The sequence below is a fragment of the Vitis riparia genome, chromosome 16 (assembly GCF_004353265.1).
Source record: "Vitis riparia cultivar Riparia Gloire de Montpellier isolate 1030 chromosome 16, EGFV_Vit.rip_1.0, whole genome shotgun sequence".
In the NCBI taxonomy this organism is placed as follows: Eukaryota; Viridiplantae; Streptophyta; class Magnoliopsida; order Vitales; family Vitaceae; genus Vitis; species Vitis riparia.
Genome location: NC_048446.1, coordinates 19511054 through 19533071, shown reverse-complemented (window position 1 = coordinate 19533071; position 22018 = coordinate 19511054). Strand labels below are relative to the sequence as shown.

General features: G+C 36.5%; 3 protein-coding genes across 9 annotated transcripts; 2 read left to right on the top strand and 1 right to left on the bottom strand.

The window, feature by feature from the left end:
- The first annotated feature begins 1801 nt into the window (after positions 1–1801).
- LOC117933712 lies at positions 1802–7374 on the top strand. 5 transcript variants are annotated; one of them, XM_034855210.1, is made up of 5 exons: positions 1802–2172; positions 2369–2522; positions 2908–3051; positions 3700–3765; positions 5538–7374. In XM_034855210.1, the coding sequence occupies exons 1-5, from the start codon at positions 1946–1948 to the stop codon at positions 6204–6206; spliced, it is 1260 nt and encodes a 419-aa protein (XP_034711101.1). In that variant the 5' UTR covers positions 1802–1945; the 3' UTR covers positions 6207–7374. The 5 variants fall into 5 exon arrangements, with proteins under 5 accessions (XP_034711101.1, XP_034711100.1, XP_034711102.1 ...); XM_034855209.1 differs by having other exon boundaries at positions 1804–2172; positions 2908–3069; XM_034855212.1 differs by having other exon boundaries at positions 2095–2185; positions 2908–3069.
- Positions 7375–7462: 88 nt separating this feature from the next.
- On the top strand, positions 7463–9927 carry LOC117933713 (probable membrane-associated kinase regulator 6). The gene is made up of 2 exons (XM_034855214.1): positions 7463–9472; positions 9569–9927. The coding sequence occupies exons 1-2, from the start codon at positions 8815–8817 to the stop codon at positions 9574–9576; spliced, it is 666 nt and encodes a 221-aa protein (XP_034711105.1). The 5' UTR covers positions 7463–8814; the 3' UTR covers positions 9577–9927.
- Positions 9928–13464: 3537 nt separating this feature from the next.
- LOC117934272 (S-type anion channel SLAH2-like) lies at positions 13465–20993 on the bottom strand. Of its 3 annotated transcripts, none has more exons than XM_034855941.1 (6): positions 20782–20993; positions 17887–18073; positions 15880–16401; positions 14801–15571; positions 14207–14238; positions 13465–14117 (listed from the first exon to the last, which is right to left on the bottom strand). In XM_034855941.1, the coding sequence occupies exons 1-6, from the start codon at positions 20832–20834 to the stop codon at positions 13742–13744; spliced, it is 1941 nt and encodes a 646-aa protein (XP_034711832.1). In that variant the 5' UTR covers positions 20835–20993; the 3' UTR covers positions 13465–13741. The 3 variants fall into 3 exon arrangements, with proteins under 3 accessions (XP_034711832.1, XP_034711833.1, XP_034711834.1); XM_034855942.1 differs by lacking the exon at positions 20782–20993 and adding an exon at positions 19648–20709; XM_034855943.1 differs by lacking the exon at positions 20782–20993 and adding an exon at positions 18444–19625.
- Between the last annotated feature and the right edge of the window lie 1025 nt (positions 20994–22018).

The window sequence follows — 22018 nt, the reverse complement described above, 5'->3', positions numbered from 1 at the left end:
GTAGAAATTTGTTTCATTAAACTAAAAAAATAAAAAATATTTTTTCTTATTTTGTATTTACTATGTAAAATACATAAAAAAAATATTTTTATCATATTCAGTGTTTATATATTTTTAAATTATTTAAATCATATTTGGTTCTTGAGAAAATACTAAGAAAACAACAATAAATATTAAAGAAAATGATTTTTTTTTCATATTTGATTTTCAGCAAAATTTATATATTAAAAAATCAAATATAATTAAAATTAATTCAAAAATTATGCATTTTCAAACTTTTTAATTTTACGTAAAAGAACAAAAATAAATGAAATAAGTTTAAATGTAAAAAAAAAATTATTAACTTTTTTTTTCTTCATTTTTTTTCTTTATTTTTTTTCCTTACATTTTTCATAAACCAAATATTATCTTAATCTTTAGATAAAAGAAAAGCAAATGAGTTTGAAAAAAATAAGTAAAAAATAATTTATTAATTTTAAATCTATTTATTATTTTATTCAATTTTCTTTTATTTCCATTTCCCAAGTTCCCAACAAAGCCAACCAAGCTGATATTGAAAGCAAAAAATTGAGGGATCCATTTTTCTTGTAATTTAACTTTATTTTATTCATTTATTTAATTTGTGGACACCAGGGTCATGATGGATGACTAGCCAAGAACATAAGTTGTTGAGAAATGGACATTTAAAAGCATGGCTTGGGGCCCAATACTAAAGTCGCATTAATCAAGCTTTGACATTGGGATTTGATTTGCAAATTTTCAATCTTTGACATCATTGGTTGAAAAATCTTCATTTATTAATCTTATTATTATTATTATTATTATCACCATCGCCACCATCATTATTAATCTTGAAAATGAATCATTGGGATTCCATTGATTTTTATTTTCTTTTTATTTTTTTATTTTTTTTGGGTCTCTTTCGATTATTAGACAAACAATCAAAACTACAAGGAAAACGAGGCAACACTCCCAAATCAATCCACTAACTTCAATTACTAAAATAGAAATTAATTTATAAATTTTTAAAGTTTAAATTATCAAATCCAATCAATCAACTCATTGCAATAGTGTAATTCACAAGTAAACATAGATAAATAGAAATAATCAAAAGAATAAAAAAAAAGTGAGGGAGACAATGATATCGAGGTTTAATATAAAAAATCTTCAAAGAGATTAAAAGTCATGGACCTACAAGCAAACGACAAATTCTACCATAAAGAGAAACAACTAAATATGTGGGTTTACATAACTCGTGTTCTTTAATTATTTCTTGGACTTATTTGATTAGCACATTCCAACTTCGACTACAAACTTTCTTTTTTTAAAAGTAAACTTGAAATCAACATCAAGTTCGACCTCAACCACTTCTTAAAGTCCAATTATGAGGAAAAATTGTTTTACCCCAATTCAAACTAATAAAGAGTGATGAGACGGAAGAATTAAATGAATCAACCCATATTTTGTGAGAAAATCGAATAGAAAATAATTTCATAGTTCAAAATGGGGTGGATTTTTTGTACGAAACATTCTAAAATCAGAAAAGTCGGAAAACACAATTTCCTGTAATTCTTAACTAAAAATTTGAGTTTAAATAGTGAAGGTTGAGATCAATTCAACAATTAAGATTTTCCTTTAACCCTAAAATAAAATTTCAAGTTTAAATAGTGAGGATCGAGATCAATTCAATGATTAAGATTAACTAAAAAGTTTTAAAAGGAGTTTTCTAAATAATAATCCAGAGTATTTTCTCTAATTCTTTCAGAAACGACGTCGTTTTTAAGCATTCAGGTGAGAGGCCTTGTGATCGCTACATTGAAGCTCGTGAGCGTCAAGATTCACTGAACCAGGTTGGTGGCCACTGGCCACGGCATCCGCAGAAACGGCGACGTATTAGCCGTCTTTCGTCTTCGTCAAACCAAGCAAGACTAGGGTTTCAAATCTGATGCAGAGAGCTAGGGTTTTTCCATCAATCGCATTCCTCCACCTAAACCCTCCATCTACGGATTTCGGCCAATCCGATGCCGCCACAATGTCAGCCCCATGCTGCCGCACTCTCTCTCACTACCCCTCTCTCATCTCTCCTCCAATTTCAAGAATCAGGATTTCGAATCTTCCAAGAACTTCACTTTCTCTGAATCAAAGATTTCGTATTGTCGATACTCTCTCCAGGTATTCAAAGAATGTGAGTTCTCCATTTCTAAATTTCACATTCCGTTTGTTTTCTGTTAGGTTACCGAGAAAGGGAACATGAATTTTAAGATTTCTGTTTTTATGCCGCTTGTTTTGTGTTCTGTATGCACTTAACCTTTCTTTCGGTCCTCTCCTCTATCTAAAGTTTTCCTTTACTTTCTGTCTGGTTCCCGAGAAAACTGACGAGGAAAATGAATTTGAAAATCTATGTTTGTCGGCGGGTATTGCTTGGTTTGCATTTCGTGAGATTTCTTGCTTGGGAAAGCGATAATCTTGGCAAAACCAAAGTAGTTTTTATTTCCACGTGTACAAGCAATGCTTCCACGAGGGTAAGCGAAGGTTGATATGAATACAAAAATCGTTTTTTTTTTTTGGAGTATTTCTTTCTGGTTTCTCAATGACCACACTTATATATTTGCGTTTTATGGTTGCTGGGAAATTGAAGGAGAGAAATGAAACCAATATTGAGTTTTAGGTTCTTGACATTTGGAATAGGAGAAAATGAAACCTGTGCTTAATTGAAGATAAGTTTAACTGTATGACTTAATTAAGATTAATCTTTTCCATTTTCTTGAAACCAAAACAACATTGTCCAAATTTTTCTCAGCCCCAAATGCACGGCTGGGTGTATTCTTGGTCGGAATGAGAGATAGATTTTGCAGATTTATATGGATTGATGTCATTTTATCATTTTTAGTTTTTATTGTCTTGTAGAAATGGAGAGGTTCATGCCATAGGCAGGAAGAATCTTCTGCAGAAATTCCAGAGTTTGAGACTGTAGAAGATAAGCTGCCAGAAGAATTGGCAAAGCCTGAAGTTGAACAATCTGATAAATTGAAAAAAGATTGGGTTTCAAAGGTTCGAAAGGCATTAAAGGTGTAGTTTTCATTATGTATGTCATTTCTCATTGTCAAATAATGATTATGCCGTTTCACAAAATTTACGATTAGTACTATGAATCTATCCAAATAGAAAAGAAACATGCTAAAGACTTACATTTGTTTATCTAATCTAATATGTAATCAAGTGGAAGGGAAGACATAGAAGTGCTCTTTTAAACTCATGATACTGCCAATTTAGTCCTTCAAAGATCTTTGTTAACTTTTTTCAAAATTAACCTTTTAAGTAACTAATCCTTGTAACAATGCCTACTTATTCTTTAAAATTGAACGAATAATGTAGCCCATTCCGTTCCCGACTTGACAGAAGTCACTCCAACAAATGACGTCTGTTCTTTGGAGTGCATGGCGATTACTAACTTGTGGTGATTGTATTGCTTTTTTGCTTCCTTTTTCTCCTTTTTAAAGTTATTATATGTCCTTGCAATGCTAATAAGTTTATAAATGCATGATAAAACAAGAACCATTGAAAAATAAGGAAGTGGCTTTCAAATTAATGCCATCCCACAATGTGTTTTCCACTTACATAATCAAATGGGAAGACTAATTCCTGAAAATTTCATATATTAATCAGCATCTTTGAATGATTTGGGTGGTCATGTTTCAGGCTGCTGATGCATTTTTTGGAATGAAACCTTGGACAGTGCCTTGGACAGCAATGACCATTTTGCAGGTAAAGCAGCTTCTGTATAGCACATGGTTACTATGAGATATTGTGGAATTGTCAAGTATATATTAAGTTCACGCCATCTATCTTATTTTCATAACTTAAACATGTTCAAAATAAGAAAAATCTATTTCTTGTACAAGTAAATCCATTTCATAATTTCCCTGTTCTCACTGTTGAATTATTGCACATTGACCTGAATTTCTTATAAAGGATCATCTTTAGGATGTATGTAGTACACCAATAGTAAAACCATCTATCCAAGGTTTTTGGGTTCAGTTCTAGAATTAATTTTGGTCTTTTCTTACATTGAGCTGAAGTCCTTATATTATTGAAAAACTGGAAATGTTGTAGGAGAAATGTGTACATAATCACAATTTTTAATCAAAATAAGAATCATGATCTTGAAACCTTATCAAAATGGTTTAACCACAAATCCTGGAATTGAACATAGGATAAGAGTGGTTGGCTAGGTAGATTTGAAAATTAGGAGCTGATGACAAAACTGTAAGTTTCAAGATTATTCTAAAATATAATTAAGTTTATAACTGATCTTAGATTAGATACAACTTGTGGATGGGACATATGGATTATATGAGCGCACTTGCTGTTGCTTTTGCAATGAAAGGGGTGGGTGATGATGATACAAATGGCAGTTGTGTGGTTTGGCAGTGCAGTGGCACTGTATATCTAGTGCCTGCTGCTGACCGAGTAATTTTTTCTCCAAATTCTAATAACTACCAGGTTTAAGTCAAGTTATATCACTTTTATGAATGGTAATTGAAATTTAATTTCTTCTTTTCTTATATCTGGCACACGAACTATACAAATCCCTAAAATCCAATTACTTGAAGGAGGCTGAAAAAGTGGGTACAAAGTCAACATAAATGAACTGGTTAAAATGTGAATAAATCAAACTTCGTGAATAAATGAATGGCTCCCTTTAAAGCATGAGATTCACCCACCAGTTTGTTTGGCGGCAGGAGTAGTATTGGTAGTGGCAAGAGGTAGTAGTGTTGGAGGTATTAGTCTGGTTGTAGTGGTGGGATGGCAGCAACTATAGCATGGTAATGCTGGGCCATGGTGGGTTGGAGTTTATAGCTGTGATGTGGCAATAGTGATTGTGATACTGGGCTAACACATGCCCAAGCAGTGAAATAGTAAAATAGTGTTGTTGCTGTGGCATGAAAATGCAGTGCAGATCTGATGGTGATTATGGCATGGAAGTGGAGGGAGCTAGTGTTGCAGTATTGATTGGGTTTTATCAGAAATATTATCAAAAGGATTAATAAAGCATGTGAACATTTTGTTTTATTAATTATATTAGAATTGTTTATATATCCATCATCTCTTTAGGTGGCAGCAACTAGGGTGGTGGTATCATGAGATGCTATTGAATCAATTATTAAATTGCTTAAAAAGTTAGCATGTGCTAAAACTTTTAAGTAAGTTTTAATAAACTTTTCTCTATAGATTTCTTTTGTACCCATCAATCATTTAGCAGTAAACAGAGTCATCTGTGGGTATTTTTTGAAAAGTTTATCTGAACTGGCTTCAAAACTTTATTGCCTTTTATAGTAAAATATATATTGCATCTTGTGATTCACATCTTAATGTGTTATGAGCAAAGTTTTCATGAACTAAATTAAGCTATATCATTCACTTAGAAAATTTAGTTTTGCAAGGAAGAGGTCGAGCAATCATTTTGCTGTTGAAATTCATGTTAGATGAATAGAAGGTGAATAAAGATTGTTAAGTGAAATTGTCTGGTCCTGCAGGTTATGCTCCTCTGGATTGCTTCATTCTGGTTGGTGGGATCTTGGATAATTCCATTTCTGGCTCATAAAGCAGGTTTCAGAAAGGAGACCATGACACACAGAGGGCAAGCCTTGTATGGCCTCTTGGGTGAAGTGACCGAAGGTCTTTCTGGGATTGCAATTCTTCATATCTGCCTTGCAAGGTTCCATCCCCTTCCATCTGATTGGTTCAGGTTAAGCCTTGAAGGGAAGTGGCACTTTGATGTTGGCTTGGGTTGCCTCATGTTTCCCCTGGTCAACCGTCTCTCGCAGATCAATGAAAATTTATTGCCTGTTGCTCCCTCCACTCCGGTCACTGGGTCAAGCGTTCAGCAATCAATTGTTGCACGAGACCCGGTGGCAATGGCCCTTTATGCAGTGTTTCTTTCAGTTTGTGCCCCTATCTGGGAGGAGATTTTCTTCCGTGGATTCCTTCTCCCTTCCTTGACCAGGTACATGCCTGTATGGTGCTCCATTCTTATGAGTTCAGTAGCTTTTGCCTCGGCACATCTCAACTTGCAGACAATGCTACCATTTATATTCCTTGGGATGTTGATTGGTGCCGTCTTTGCACGATCAAGGAACCTGTTGGCATCAATGCTCTTGCATAGTCTCTGGAATGCCTTTGTATTCATAGATCTCATGAAATAGTATTCTTGTTTTGTACTCTATAATTGCTCAGTCAGGTTTTAGCCACCATTGCTTCTCCCATTGTGTAAAATGTTAGTATTGATTTGTAGGGCTTTACCAAGATTCATCTGGAGGAATGTTCCTCATATTGTTCATCCATTCCGTAACCATCATGCTCTAGCTGCCAATGAACTCCAAATATATTCTCTGGTTTGAGCATAATGGGGTTTGTCCTGTTTCCAGTGAGAGCATGTCACATCACAGTATGGAGGACACTGCTCTCGTTTCCCTTACAAGATACTCTTTTGTTGGGATGGAGGTGGTTGGGGAAGGCGAAGGGGAAGCGGAAGGTGGTGGTTTGTTTACTCAGTAATTCTCTTTCCACCACCACTCCCCTCAAATCATCCCATTTTTACCTAAAGCTGCACTCTTTTGGGATGTGATCTGGTGCATGGTGACTTTATCAGGACAGCTGGTAAGTCTCAAACCAGAGTATAGCCATAGGCAGGGGACCATTTTGTTAAGCTTCATTCCTAGTTTGCTGCTAGACTGAAAGTCAAAATCTCTCTACTACCACAGGCTTTTACTTTCCAGATATGAAATTTCTTGACTGCTAACCTTAAATTTTATCCTGTTGAAATGTTCTGGAAGACAGGTCTATGTCCTGTGATCGATCTGTTTTGAATTAGTTATTCCTCCTTTTTTTAAGTAACCGACTGGGTCTGGCTAGCAGTATTTATGGAAGTGTTAACAGTGTCTCCGAAAGAAATTTCTTTTTGGTTTACAGAATTATAATCAAATCTCCCTCAATGAAAAACATTCCATTTAGGAATTTAATTGCTTCTACCAATGTTTGTATTCTTTTGCTTTATGTCTTGAAGGGGAACATCGGTGCGGGGACCAATAGGTTTCAAGTCACTTTCTATTTCTGGCTGTTGTCCCTGAAACTTTGGCTAATGTCCATATCGTCCTCCGACAACTTTAGGGGACCCTTGTCTGCTATTTTTGTTTTTTAGATTGTTTGTAAATAATAATCAGTTTAATTTTGGATGAGAAAAACATAACATCCTCTACCATTAAGCCCTGTAGAGATTTGTACTCACCGCCACTCAGACTATGAGTGGCTGTAAAAGCCTGGAATTTCCTTGCCAAGAGAAGTTTGTGATATTTAGTATTCCTTTTCTTTTCCTTTCAGATTTTTCATATATCTGTTTTACTGATTCAAGGATAACAATATAGCTACACATGAAAATGGATACCCGTTATTTATCTTTTTATTTAAACTGTAGAATTAATGTCAAGTGTCTTCTTGTTGTATTTTGTTGTGATGTCATGATGCAAAAGTGTGTATACAATTGTAGTCCAAAAACATTTTCTAATTCTCGTCAATTGGCATTAAATGTTCACTTTCTTTTTTTCTCGCAATCTAGTTTGGTTTTATATGCCTAGTATAATGAATATTGAGGTCGTGAATTCATTACCAGATGCTGAAAATGTGTTAGGACAGTAATATTCATATGATAAGATTTAATAAGCCTTCAGTTAGAATAGCCAGGCCATATTGGTGAAGTTTTATGGACCTCTCCATAAATTTGTCTCCTTTTCATATTTGTGGAAGGGTTCACCCCCCCTATAGAAAAGGCGTGCACATAGCATAACTAGATAATGAATTATAAATTCTGCTTTAGAGTCCTACCTGTTTTTCTTATTTTGTGAAAGTTGGTTTGACATAACCCCTTTTGATCAGATTAAGGTCATCTGGATGTGCAAACTAACCCTATAGTACAGTATTATAGAAAAATATAATATAGATATTTAGAATACTTCTCAGCATGCTAAGGATCTTTTTTCACGCCTTCTGATACTCAAATTTTTTTATGAGACAATTATAGAATAATACTTGTACCACCACTTGCTTAGTATTTTATCATCTAGGTCTAGCCTTGTGCTGCAGCGGTTAGGTTGTAAGCATCTGAGGGTGAACTCATCCTTTCAAGCCGGTCTTACCCACCGGAAATTGATAAATAAGGTAAAATTAGAACATAAAGACAACCAATGGAAGGCAATTCAACAATTTTGTGTATCGTGTGTGGCTTATAGATCTATAGGAAACATTTTAGAGCAAAAGTCTCAATTGTGGTTGTACTTCATGTGTGATAGGTTGGGAAGAAGCTTGGAACAAATAATGGAGTTTCCCATAAACACTATTACTTTTCATGACCTATCATGTATGAGAAGAAGTGGAATAGGTTTATAGAGGGAAACCATCTTCTTTAGGAAGTTGATAGAAAAATAATAGGAAAATGGGAGGGTAAGCCATAGATGCAACAGTACGTTATGGGTGGTTGTGGGGCTCACATTTGTGTTTCTTTTTTTCCTTTTCTCCTTTTCTCCTTTTCTCCTTTTCAATTATTAAATTTAAAATTGTCTCTTGTCGGACAACCACATATATAATTGTTAGGGGAGAGAGAGGGAAAGAGAGGATATTAAGGCATTATATATATGCATTAGGGATATGTTCCATAATAGGAGGGACTTTGCTCTTGCCCACCTTGTACTATAAAGTGTGTATCATCTTTTCTTCTCTCAATTCTCATTTCTATACACCATAGTATAGAGTGGCACAGGCATGGAGGCCTCCCAACCTCTCTCCATTGAAAGCTTTTCATATAGTTGGTTAATAAACCTGAAACCTTCCTTTGAGAGCCTAGATGATTCCCTTAGAACCTCCCTTGATGTGTCCGATGAAGCCTCCTTCATTGAGATGGACCCAAGAATGCCTCCCTCTAAGAGATTCTTTAGAAATTCCCAGGATTTCAACTTTGATTTCCCCATTTCCCAACCCCCTCTTAGTCTTGTTCATGCTGATGAGCTCTTCTCTAATGGCCTAATCATGCCTATCTTCATGGAGCCACTGAAGATGGAGGCATATGATGGCTCATATTCCCTTCCAGCCACGCCCATCTCTTCATCACATGCTCCAAAACATGTACTGTCAGCCACCAACACTCGCTGTTCTTCCTTGAGAAGATGCCGAAGATTATCAAAACAAATCCTTCAGAAGTACCTGGATTTTCTTAGGCCCCTTTACAGGAGAATACGTGGTCGCAGAATTGGGTCCAGAGCTGAAAGTGTTAATTCAAGAATGCAGGAAGGGAAGAGCTGGGTTTATTCACCAGAAGCATCTCCCAGAACAAGCACAGCCTATTCTACTGGGGATTGGCGCAAGTCTTGTGATTCAGAGAGCTCAATTTACGAGGCAGTTCTCCATTGCAAGCGATCCATTGGTATGTCAATTTCTACCTAGTTTTCAATCACACTGGCAGGATAATCAATACAATTTCGGGTTTTCTGATATTCTTTACAATGCTTTTTTTCCCCAGGAAAATGAACGGAGGCTATTGTACACAGAAATGAGGACATCGAAAATGAAAAATGGGAGTGATTCCAGAGGCATGTGAAAGAGAAGAAATGAGAGGTCTGAAGAAGAACATCAGTCACTTGTTCTTTGTCCCTTTCTTCTCCCTCCTTTGGGATGATAATGTAAATTTGTCTTTTTTAAGGTCATAGAAACTGTGTGGACAGTCGGCCATGGAAATTCTGGTATTAGGGAGAAAAAGAAGGATAAATTAAAATTTTCTTTTTGTCCTTTTCCGTATGGGCCAACTGCAAAGAATCTCTCTCCTTTATTCCTGTGAAATTTTAATTTTTAATGAAAATCAGGATTGTTTCATTCATGATATATTTTCTCTCTACACAAACAGTCGATGGGGTAAAGTCCATCAAATTTGAAGGAATAATGTGATTATGATCATTGTCTTTATTATCAACTTCCAGGAATTGTGGTCCTTTTTCATTTGAAACAATTATTTGAGACTTGACTTATCAAACTGCATGGAGCAGGAGGAACCCATTAAATTCCATGGAATCTCTGCACGTATTCTCATATGTTTACTTATTTTAAGGGTCGCTGATACAATTGCGAAACCCCACAGTGAAACATAAGTGAGAACTTTCCCAATTTTTGAGGATTTTCTTTGATGAACTTGTTCATGGAAATGCTATGGAGGACAACAGTAGGGGTCCTTCTCAGTACTTTCTAAGGTTGCTTCTGTCCTACCAGCCCTAATGGGCAAGCCATGACCCTACAAGAAAGGGGGTGTTGATTGAATTCAATTATTTCATTCATTTGATTCTTCTTCTGTGTAGTTCGTAGTTATCATTGAACTCAAACTAGTCCTCATCCCCTCTGCATTTCACTTTCAATGCTGGAACATTGCTGAGAAGATATCAAAAACATCGGTATCTCAGCTGGGTGTACAGGAGGTGCTTATAGAGAGCATCATGCTAGAACCCAGAAGAGGTGTCCTTAACAAAGATGGTATTGGTCCTGGGCTCTAGTAAAACCCCCATGAGAAATTAAGCCAACACACGCAATTAGATCAGGGCTTTCAACCTTAGTTAATGAAAAACCGAAGATGGGGTTTGGAACTAATGAGAAAGCAATGCCCTTCAAGATGGGGTTTCAAGTAAATTGTCTTGATTTGTAGTTTCTCATACATTTACCCAATGTAGACCTCTATCAGTTTCAACATCGTTTCTGATTCGGTTTCTCTTCTAGTTACCGTGTCATCTTCAAGGGTTTTCCTTAGCAGTTTCCCATATTTTACAAAGCCAACAGTCCCCTTCATTCTGGGTCCCAATGGGCAGTGGTCCTGCAGTTCTGAACATGTATAATAGCTATAGTTATGGTTCATGAGAACCCATGCTCTCACTTCAAGGCTCAATGGTAATCCAACCTTATGGAACATTGCCTAGTTTAGTTGGCTCAACTGTAGCCAAGGGATGGTAAAGAGGATTTGGCTAAGACTGAGAAATTTGTCACATGTCACCAAGCAAGATAGGGAGACATGGACAAACTGTGCTAGGAGAAATGCCAAAGCTCAATAACATTGATTTTCTGTTTCTATCTACTTCTTTTTGTTTTCCCTCTTGGATCTTCCCCTTCTTCACAAAAGCAGCACAACCAGGAGTAGCTTTAATATTTTGTTTTTCCCGTCCCACTATATCATCTTAGTTTGGGGATGAGGGGACCAAAACCTCTTACATGCTCCTTGTCGCTGCTCTTAATCATCTAGTCACTGTTGCTACTAACAAGACACTAACCGAGACATCCCAGTGCTTCTCATGAAAGCACTGCATTCAGATGTAACACCATGGCTTTGAGGGTTCTAAGATAGTGTCGTGGAACTATTGAGGACGCAGAATTTAATGTGAACAAGAGTCCTGATAGAGGTTGACCTCAACAACCATTCTAGAGAAAGCTTATGCTATGAAAATTACAGATTACAAAATCTTAAACAAAGCCTGAAGCCAAGGACTACTCTAGATTCTTTGAAGTGATTGCATACCAAGAAAACACTAATCGAATCTGAAAAGAAAACCATAGGATAAGACATTAATCGGATCTGAAAAGAAGACCATAGGATAAGACATTATCCCTCTTCCATTACACAACAGGAGTACATGAAACATCTAATAATCAGCATGGCATAGAATTAGAAGCATAAAGCAATAAGGCCCATTGAAATGAAAGAGAATTACTTAACAAATTTGCAAATAACCCAGAAATTTAGTTCACAAATTTGGAAATCCAGACTAATGAGCATCAGTTTAAGAGTTGACGAACTAGGCAAGGGATAAGGAAACAGACAAGCTAGGCGTACTGAGGCCTTTGTGCATGCTGTATGTCGGAAGGGCTGAGCCTAAGGTCACTGTTACAAGTTAGAGGACAACGAATAATACATAGAACTTATTTCAGGTTCAGACCATAGGCTAACTGAACATTCATTGCACTAAGACAGGGTCAATATCGATGAGTTGTTATGCTTTCATTGGTTTGTTCTGCTTTTATGGCTTTTGGTGAATCATATAGCAGTCTAGTACACTATTTTTTTCAGCGCAGTTTGGTATTGGCTAAGTATGAAGAAAGAGAAACTTTTCTAGTTTGGTTGCTTCCATCCTCTTTTGAGCTGACCATGTACGACCCTTAAGTGTATACCGCGTGAAAACAATGCATACAGTCCCTTAAATGCCCTCTGATTAGGGGAACCAAGACATTCCCAGATTCTATCAGGGTAGTTGCCAACGCATGCATCATTGTTAGACAGACATTGTACAATATACCGAGCAGATGGTAATGTCCTCACTTGGAGTGGGACAAGGGCCTTAGATTTTGAGGTGGTAAACAGACCTAGCATTAACAGTTTACAGGTGTATGACAGAAATATCTTATGTCTGCAGGTCCCATAAGGAGAAAGTGAGTCACAAGCAAAACAATATCCCAAAAGGGATGCCATCTTAGACTTACAGATTCTCAAACCTGATAGAGATAACCCATTTGTACTTGTAGCTTTGATTCAATGGTAAGAAAACCAAAACTATGTGATTTCTACATGGTAAAGGTTACGTCCTTAGGACTGCAATGTCTTGTCTGAGGACTCACAGGCTAAATCTTCTTCTTCTAGGGAGGAAGAATTGGATAAAAAGTCCTTTACTGCTCAGAGATTATCTGCATCCAAAGTTGAACTAGCAGGCTGCTAATTCAATTTATATGATTAACCCCAGATAAAACACTTAAATGACTGAAACAGAGATTAAACACTGGTCATGTCCTGTATACTGCAATGGCAACAGAGCAGACCACAAGCCATCTAACTTCATACTTTGACCATGATTTGTCTGTATATTGTAAAGCGGACTTTAAAATGTGATTTCTAAACCATTAACTAGACTTATAGGCAGATTGGAAACCATCTAAGCCATAATCTCAAGAATCCCAATGCAAAGCTACAAACCAAGTGAATATTAGGCATAGTAGGTAGGAAAAGTACAAAACCAACTAATTTATACAAACTACAACATTTCTTCACCTAAATAGTACAGTACATTGTTGCTACATCATGAACCACCATAAATGATTCACAAATTTTTTGGAGATTCAACCATGTAGTTTATGTTCATTCAAGTATCAAAGTCAAATAGGTAGGATGAAGAAATTTAACTGCATGGATTACCTCTAGATAACGCCAATCCAAATTTTCCAGTAAGCAATTCCACATCCTGTATGGAAGAGTGTTCATATCACTGTGAAATGCAGAGGAAAATTGGTAATTCTGTTCCTAGATCTCTCATGAGTAAACCCCAAAAAAATTGAATATCAGAATGCTGGGTCAGTCCTGAGCTCAGACAAATAGTGGTAGAGATTTCTAAGGGGTTCTTTCTCATGAAGAAATGGGAATTTTATTCACAAAAGTAGAAATGATGCCAACACCTTTATGTTACATCAACAACTCAGCAAGTGTTGGTACATTGCTCTCCCCTTACTGCATGGATCTGCATTTTCTATTTGTACATATGTTCACATGAACTGCAAAAACTTCTAACCCGTGTCCCCACTTGTCTGAGTGATGGAGATTTATGAAGTGGCAAAAAGGATTTTAGAGTGTTGATACATGATGATCCTGTCCATTTTGGATGTTAGTCAGGCTAGAAGCTCAAACTTCCTCAGGTTTGCAGCTTGGAGGTTTCAGGGAAGCTTCAATGTCCTTGTTATCAGAGCTTCCAAATTTTAGGAAATTTTCAATCTCTTTGGTATCTGAACTTCCAGTCCTCAAGTGATACCACTTCTTGCTTGTTTTTCGTCTTCTCTCACTAATCGCAATAGCAATGTCATTTGGGAAGAGGTCTTGGAGCACAAATGCATGAAGGATAGTTGTTATCAGCAAAGCTGTTACTGTGAGAATGGCAATGGCAGAGAGTGTGACTGAGAGAGATCGGGTCACTATGTTTGTGACTTCATTTGAATATCTGATGGTTGCAATGGCAGCCCCAGTCATTGGGAAAGTGTAAGCCCACCATGCCAATGAGAACCTGCAGGTTCAAATCAAAATGCATTTGAGAAAATCGGACCACAAGAAGCTTGATAGTTTCAGAGGCCAGAAATGTAAATCAAACTATACCTGAACCCTCGGAAAAAATTGACTCGAACTGCCTGTAAAAACACACAAACAAAAAAACAGAAGCTTAGAGACCACCTATAACCAACTAAACGACCGCTACTATCAGCACTTTCACATTTGTTAGAAAAACAAAGCATGCCCTTTAAATCACCTATATAACCAATTCTAAAATCCTAGCAACAAAAAATTGATGCAATATATTTTTTTTCTCCACTTGTTGGCTACGTTTTTGCCAGGATTTTGTCACTCATATGCTTTGGTACATTTTTTTTTCCCTACAAAACAAGCAGGGGGGGCCTAGAGAAAAAAAAGGTGCCCAAGTATGCTTTTTCAGACTTTTAGACCCATGCTTGAATGGCCTAACTAGTTAATTTATTGCTATCTATGAGAGAAAAAGAAAAAGAAAATTCTTATTTGTGCTGGTTTCATGATTATCACCATTGCAGATGCAAGAAAACACTGCCAAGAAGGATCTCTAGATATCATCTTCAGATGGTTAATGCATCTTCCTATGCTCCAGTATGTGCATGGAGAATACAAAGATAGAATGGAAATGCAGAGCTATTTTCGTGTTTTTGGAGTGGTGGAGCTTACCAGTGAAAAGTACAGGAATAATGCAATGAAGTAAGCAATCCGTGACCCATAGTCGAAGGAACCTTGAATCTTTGCCCATGCCATAGAAGCCACGCTGGGTGCTGCAACAAACAGAAAGAATACCGGATGGAGCTCTTTTGGGAGTGTTGCATTGGTTGGAAGTCTCTGATAGAGAGTCACAAATAGGACTATGTAGTGAGCCAACCCAATAGCAAAGAAGAATATAGGTCCTTCTTTTAGCCCCATTGATGCACCCAGTAATGCTCCCACAAAATTCCCAATGATTGAGAGATGATTTGAAGGATTAGCTACCTTTGAAAGCCTCCGTTGCCCTCCTGACATCCATTGTCCATAGATCTTAAGCTCAAAGCAGAAGACTGGAGTCATGAGAATGTACCAGAGAGCTGGAGGCAGGTGTTCAGCAACTGAAGGTGGAACACCAAGAGCTAAAAACAGGAAAGCTATCCATGGGGCAAAGAAGAAGTTGACACGAATTGGATGGTAGTATTCACGACGAACCGCTTCAAAGTAGAAAATTACTTTCAGCAGGTAGATGAAAGAGACAATGGCAATGAGAGCAGCAGAGATGCACCAGAGACTGAAGTTTACATTTGAGCTTACATGGAGGAAATTCATGGAGGGGGAGGTTGCCAGAGTTTTCCACATAATGGCTTGGCTGCTCATGCCAAGGCAGATACCAAAAGATGAGATAGGATATCGGAGAAGGAATGGCCACTTCTTGTCTTCAGGAAGCACCAATTCTTCTGAGACCTGTAAGAGGAAGAAAAAGATTATCTTCTTCAAACACTGCCACCATTCTATATCAATGTAAACATTTGGTTTGTGGAAGATAGTAATCATATACAAAATTTAACAATTTGAAGTAATGAAGGGCTATGTTTATAGGCATCAATACATCAAACTCCAAGAAAAACAGCCCCTCGTTTACTCAAAAATGAAGGTTTTGTTTGATGACCATGATGTGAAAATGGTGTTAATTACATGATTTGACTAATCCAAAAGGTTGGAGTGAAAATTATGTGTACTTTATAAAAGGGTTAGGAAGGAGACACACATACCTTCAGGGTATCCAACTCCGGTCCTTCTAATGCATCAAAGTAACGATCCACAGGTAAAATTTCCATCTCTGAATTCTGTGTGGTGTTATTCTCTAGTTCGCTTTCCCGTGGTTTTCCACGTAAATTTGATAACTGCCTTTCAAGTTTCCCAGACCATGTTTTAAAAGAATCAAATCGTTTATCTTTCAACCTCTCAATCCTTGGATTTCTAGCCTGTGACTCTGACTGGTTAGGAAATTTATCACCCACAATTGCCTCAGGATATGTAGAACCAGTCGGCATTGGCTGAGAATGAAATTTTGCCTGTCTTGGAAGTTCGGTGCTGGCTGTTTTACATGCAGCTGATGAATCCAGAATCCCATTGCTGAACATTGTTTCACCATGATCACTGAACAGAACTCTTTTAGTGTTCTGCAAGTGGACTTCCAAGGGAGAAGATGGCATGCTAATAGAAATAGCACTCGCAAGGTGGGATTTGATTGGTCGAGACACATCATTTTGGCTTAGGATGGCAGCTGCTTCCTGGCATAAATACACAAAGAAGATATTATGATTGAATCATGAAATGAAATTTTTTTTTCCTGTATCAGCAACAAAACCGTCATAGTAAGCCACCCCCACCCAACCGTACCAGCCTAAGTGGGGCTGCATAGTAAAGAGCCTTTCCCTATCAAATTTAGGCCTGTTCTAAACCTGAGATTCCAAAGTCTAGTTTGCCAGGCCAAGAGGTTTTCAGATTGCTCTTGTTTGGAATTGATATGCTAACATTCACAATGTAACATGTAAGTACAAGTCTAATCCACATCATGGTTAAACATTCCCTGGTGTTTGTGAATATCCAAATTTCATATAAGAATTAGATCCCATATCAAGTCAAGATGAAATACAGTGGAACTCAGCAGAACTATCATAAAAATTTCAGGTGGACAAAAATAACTTGTTTTCCAAGACAGTTCGGAAAAATACATATTTGGTCTTGAAGAAAGATCTGGATGTAAAGCACAAGAAGAAATAATTTAGATGTGAACACTTATCTAATTATTCTAAACATGTACAGAAAAATAGTACAGCCAAGTCTTTTTTCAACAGGCAGAACTCCTTCCCACTTTATTTGACATAGCCAGTTCAAAAGATATGTGTGGCAGATCCTTGGGAGCATGTTGGTGAGAGGGGACACTGGAGCCATGTTTTTTTAGACAGTTCCACAACTGGGAGTTAGGGACAGTGGAGACAAATTCAAGAGCCAGTACTGATATGGGATGTGGAGGGATACTAAGAGAGGTAAGTTCTCTGTTGAAGTATTCTATTCCTTTTTGCCACCAGGAGGATCAAATCCTTTCCCAGTTGATGTTGTTTGGAACTTGTGGATTTTAACAAGAGGGAGATTTTTTACATGGGAAGTTACATGGAAAGGGATTTTGATGTTGGATCAGTTGAAAAGGAGAGGTTTGTCTTTAAGGAACAGATGTTTCATGTGTAAAAGGGAATAAGAGCCTGTTGACAACATTCTCTTACATTGAGCAATAATGTTGTGGCATATGGTCCTCTCTGTGTTTGGGATTAGGTGGGTGATCCACTCCTCTATAAGGCTGATGTTATTAAGTTTGAATGGGTCTTATGTCAGGAAGAGGTGGAAGAGAGCATGGATGTCAGCCCCTTTGTGATTATTTTGGACAATTTCACAAAAAGGAAATCACAGGGCATTTGATAATGTGGAGCATTCAAGGCAAGTTAACAATCCTTTTTTGTGTATAATTTCTTGGCTTGTGTTAGGAATGGCATAGCAGAGGCTTCTATGTCTAAGTTGGATTTTGTTGATTGGTTAGGTTCATAGCAGAAGAGGGTTAGTTTCAAGACCCTCTTTTTTTGCCTTTTTGATTGGTGTCCTTTGTGTACTTCCTGTGTATTATGGTGTGCCCTTGACCTTTGTTATATCTCTTTCTACATATCCTTTTATTTTATATATATTTTAATGTGATTACCAAAAATAAATAAGCCATTACTTACTTCAGATGACAAACTGACAGGCTGAAAGCCATTCATTTGGCACTGGTTATTCAAGCTACAAATGTCTTCCATACTATCAAAGCCGGCCACTTCATTTGATGCTATAAATTTGATGAGTGATGGAATAACTTCAGGAGAATCCTGTTTTGTCGAACTAAGAATTTCATTGTGTTCCATAATAAGGCAACTGCATAGAAAAGGCCTAAACAGATCAGCTATGTGGAGATCTTGAACTAATTGAAGAGAAAACAAAGGAGACTATCTTTATCAAACACAGTTACTAACAAGTTAAGAAATTTAAATACCACATATATACATGGATGTTAACTGATACAGCATCAAATAAACCCAGAAGTTCCTCTTTAACTAAAAGTTGTCATTATAAAATACATCTAAGCTTCATCTGCCAACTGATTTATGTGAGAGAGATGTCGATGTATAGCTTCTAGAACTTTGATTGCTGTCCCATGGAACTTCAACACAATCTTAGATGCTAAGGTTGATAATAACAGATGCAGGAGAAGCAAAAGAAACAGTGTAAAAAACAAGTGGCCAACCTGTTGCGTTGAAGGAATCAAACAGAAAATTGATCGCATCAATTTATCGATCTTCAAAATTTGCTACCAAGTCAAGTAATAACCACAAACAGTTGAGTGCAATAGAGAAACAGTGTGCCACTTTGGATGGAATCATTTGTGATAAACCCGATCAATTCAATACCCCTCAGGACAGGGTAGATAAATATGCAATTTAACTCCTCTATGACATGGAAATATTGTTCTTTCCTATTTCCATCTAAAGTCTTCAGTATATGTTGCATGATAATCAGGTGTTTTTTTCAGACAGTATTGGAACAAATTCTATCAGAAAGGAACATTCACATGCTTGGTGAATAGCTGGTGAATAGCTCTGGAGAAGAATAAATCAGCCTACAAAATCATATAATGGTGTGTAAATTGTGGAAAAAAAATTCTTTCCACTAAAGTGGACACATGATCGTAGAATCAACGAGTTTGGAATTCAAATATTTTGGTTACTTTAACAAGTAAAGATATACGGAACTCAAGCCAAGTGTGAGGTGGCCGTTAAAGTTAAGCTGAACAAACCCAAAATATGATCCACCGGTCCCAAATGTTGGAAAGGACTTGAGCCCATGTGCTTCCCACAGAAGAGGAAAAGCACCAAAGCAAAGCATGACAGACCTTTCAAGATGAACCCAAAACAACAAGGAGAAAGGGAAAGTAAAAAAAACTACTAAGAGACCAGATATTGGGTCCCTCACAACACTAATGTCAAGAACAAGTTCTAAGGCCTCACCATCAACTCATATACTATCAATGCAATATTCCGCGCTAATTCAAATTCAACTATCATTAATTTTCCCTCTTTGACTGTGCTCTGATCAATTTTGAGGTTTCAGCAAACTATGACCATCACATTAGATGAAAATTTCTTTTTCTTACTAAACTTCAAGATTAGAAGTTGCCCAACTGCAGGCATGGTTGTCATCTGAGATTTCAGTCCCTCTAAAAGTGAGAGAAAAGGGAAGGAAAAATGAGATTATGCAATGGAGCAATCCAGAAACAGGTGATGAAAGAATTATGTTGAAATAATATCGGACTTTATCTTTTTTTTCTTTTTTTTTAAGTAAAATAATATAGGACTTTATCACATCAGAAACCAAGAACATACCAGAAATGATGCATATATAAAGACAAAAAAAAATCAGAAACTATAATTCCAAAAGTTTCTGCTACGTACAGATAGTGTTAGAACCAATCCAGGCCTCTCAGTGTATATCGTTTTTCCCCAGCAAGCAGATTGAGTTTTTCGACAGGAAGGCTGATCAGGAAAAGAGGCAATCCCTCCTCTTATCCAGACCAGAAGGGTGTCAAGAAAACTCAAAGCAGAACAACAATTGAAGGAAAAACCCGAAACAAGCGCACGCCTTTCTGTCAAAGGAGGCGGTATAAATAGTCCAAAGGGGCGTGTTTACGCCACCATTATGTGAAATGCACTGCCCATGTGTGATTATACAATACTTATTTGCTTCTCTGTTTGAGAATGGCACATCCATGCAAAAGACAAAAATGAGCAAATTTTGGCCTTAAACTAGATAGAAATGGTAGGTCAGCAAAACACCTACAGGCTAGAAAAGTTTGTCATCGATATCGGCCTTCTCTTTTCACTTTAAATAAGCAAATTAGGTTTTGACTTGATAGTGAAACAGATAAATTTAATCTTACAGTGGATTACAACGGATCAAAGGCTAATCACATCAAAATCCTTGCCATAAACTACCTTACCTATAAAATATGACAAAAAAATTCGAAAAATGAAGGGTTGATTTCAATCAATACCAGTTTCTTTGCACATAATCAATGGAACTTAGTAAAAATACATTAGAAATCTAGGGTTTTCAATATGCAATCAAATACAAAAGAAATGGCAACAGAGTCAAAGGATCAACAATGACTTCAAATGCAATCAAAATGAGCAGGCACTTAGCTTGGAATTTGAAAAATTGTACAGGTGTATCTTGATAAACATTCACATACATCACCCGAAAACAATGTCTATCTGTCTGAACAAATTGACAACTACATTTAATCCAAAAAACTAGTATGAAAGTATATAAAAATGTCAGGCTAATTCAGACAACCCCACAAAAAAAATGCCCAAAATGCAGCGGATGGAGCTTTCCCACCGCCAATTCAGGACCTCACAGGTCGAAAATCAAACACCAAAGCATCAAGGACCACAACAATGAGCCAAAAATTTCACCAAACCTACAAAAAAAAAAATCATTTTTGCTGAGCCCACATACAGCTAGAACACTGAGATGTAGCAGTGGTTTTATGTATAAATTATAGAGTAGAGTTTTGTTGAGACCACCAGATGGGACAGTCCACCACGCCTCTTTCTGGGATTTTCTGGCTGATGAACATGATGGGTGTCCAGACCCAGATTTTCTGGGAACATTCCTTGGATACCCTTCTAATGAGTGCATTAAATCAATGTAATTTAAGGACTGGGGAGTAGGGAGCTTCAAAATTTTGGTAAACCACCAAAATGAATTTCAGAAAAGGTTGGATCAGAGCTTCAAGAGTCAGAAAAGGTGGGATTATCTCCTTGGGTCAATCCATATATATATATATATAAACCAAAAGGAGAAAAAGGAGTATCAAACAACTGTAAAGTAAAAAAGAAAAAGTATCCAGAGAACCATCATTTGTTCCATAACCTTTGTTGAACTCCAAGTTGCTAGCAGTGATAGTAGCTTTGTACTTGCCTTGAAGAAAAGCTCAATAGAGTGAAATCAATGCTTACTTTTGATATTATAAAAAGAAAGTAAACCATAAGCTACTTTGTAAAATTCATGACCAATCGAGTTGGTGCAGTATCTATTGAAAAACATGATCGGTTTACCAAATTTAGATCCTATCATTTTGCACTAAATCCTACTTTGTTTTTAATTTAGTGTAATCTTGATTAATATGGAGCTTGAAAAAGTTTATCACTTTTTATTACCTTAAACTTTTCCCAAAATTTTGGTCGACCTCTCAATGTCTTTTGACTGGCTGAGCTTTGAGGAAGCATTAAAAATTAGACCCACCATCCATCCATGAAGTGATCTTGGCATTTTCTATGAAAGCATGCTAGAAAAAAAATTTCAATTTTTTGACTACTTTATTGGAAAGATTATGCCACCTAATCTCCACTCGAGTGTAAATATAAAGAATGTGAATTTACATATTTAAATATTTAAAATTTTCAAATATTAAAAAATATTTATAATCTTTTTGAAATCGCTTCAAGGTTGAACACGATTCTAAAATAATGTAGGATTTTTAATATTTATTGTTAAATTTTACATTAAAAGTTTTATTTGAATATAATTTTAAAAAACGTTTTTAATATTTTTTATGTTTGAAAATATTTTTATTTTTATTTTAAAATTATTATTAATCGGGTTCTAAATATTGTTTATTTTTCATGAACCCTAACCCAATATATAATGACATAAAATCCTTAAAAAAAAAAAATTAAAGCTGAATTAATAATATGTAACAGGAAGAAACTCAGCCCACATGCTTCCAATGGTGTGCAAAATTATGAAAATCTTGCACTT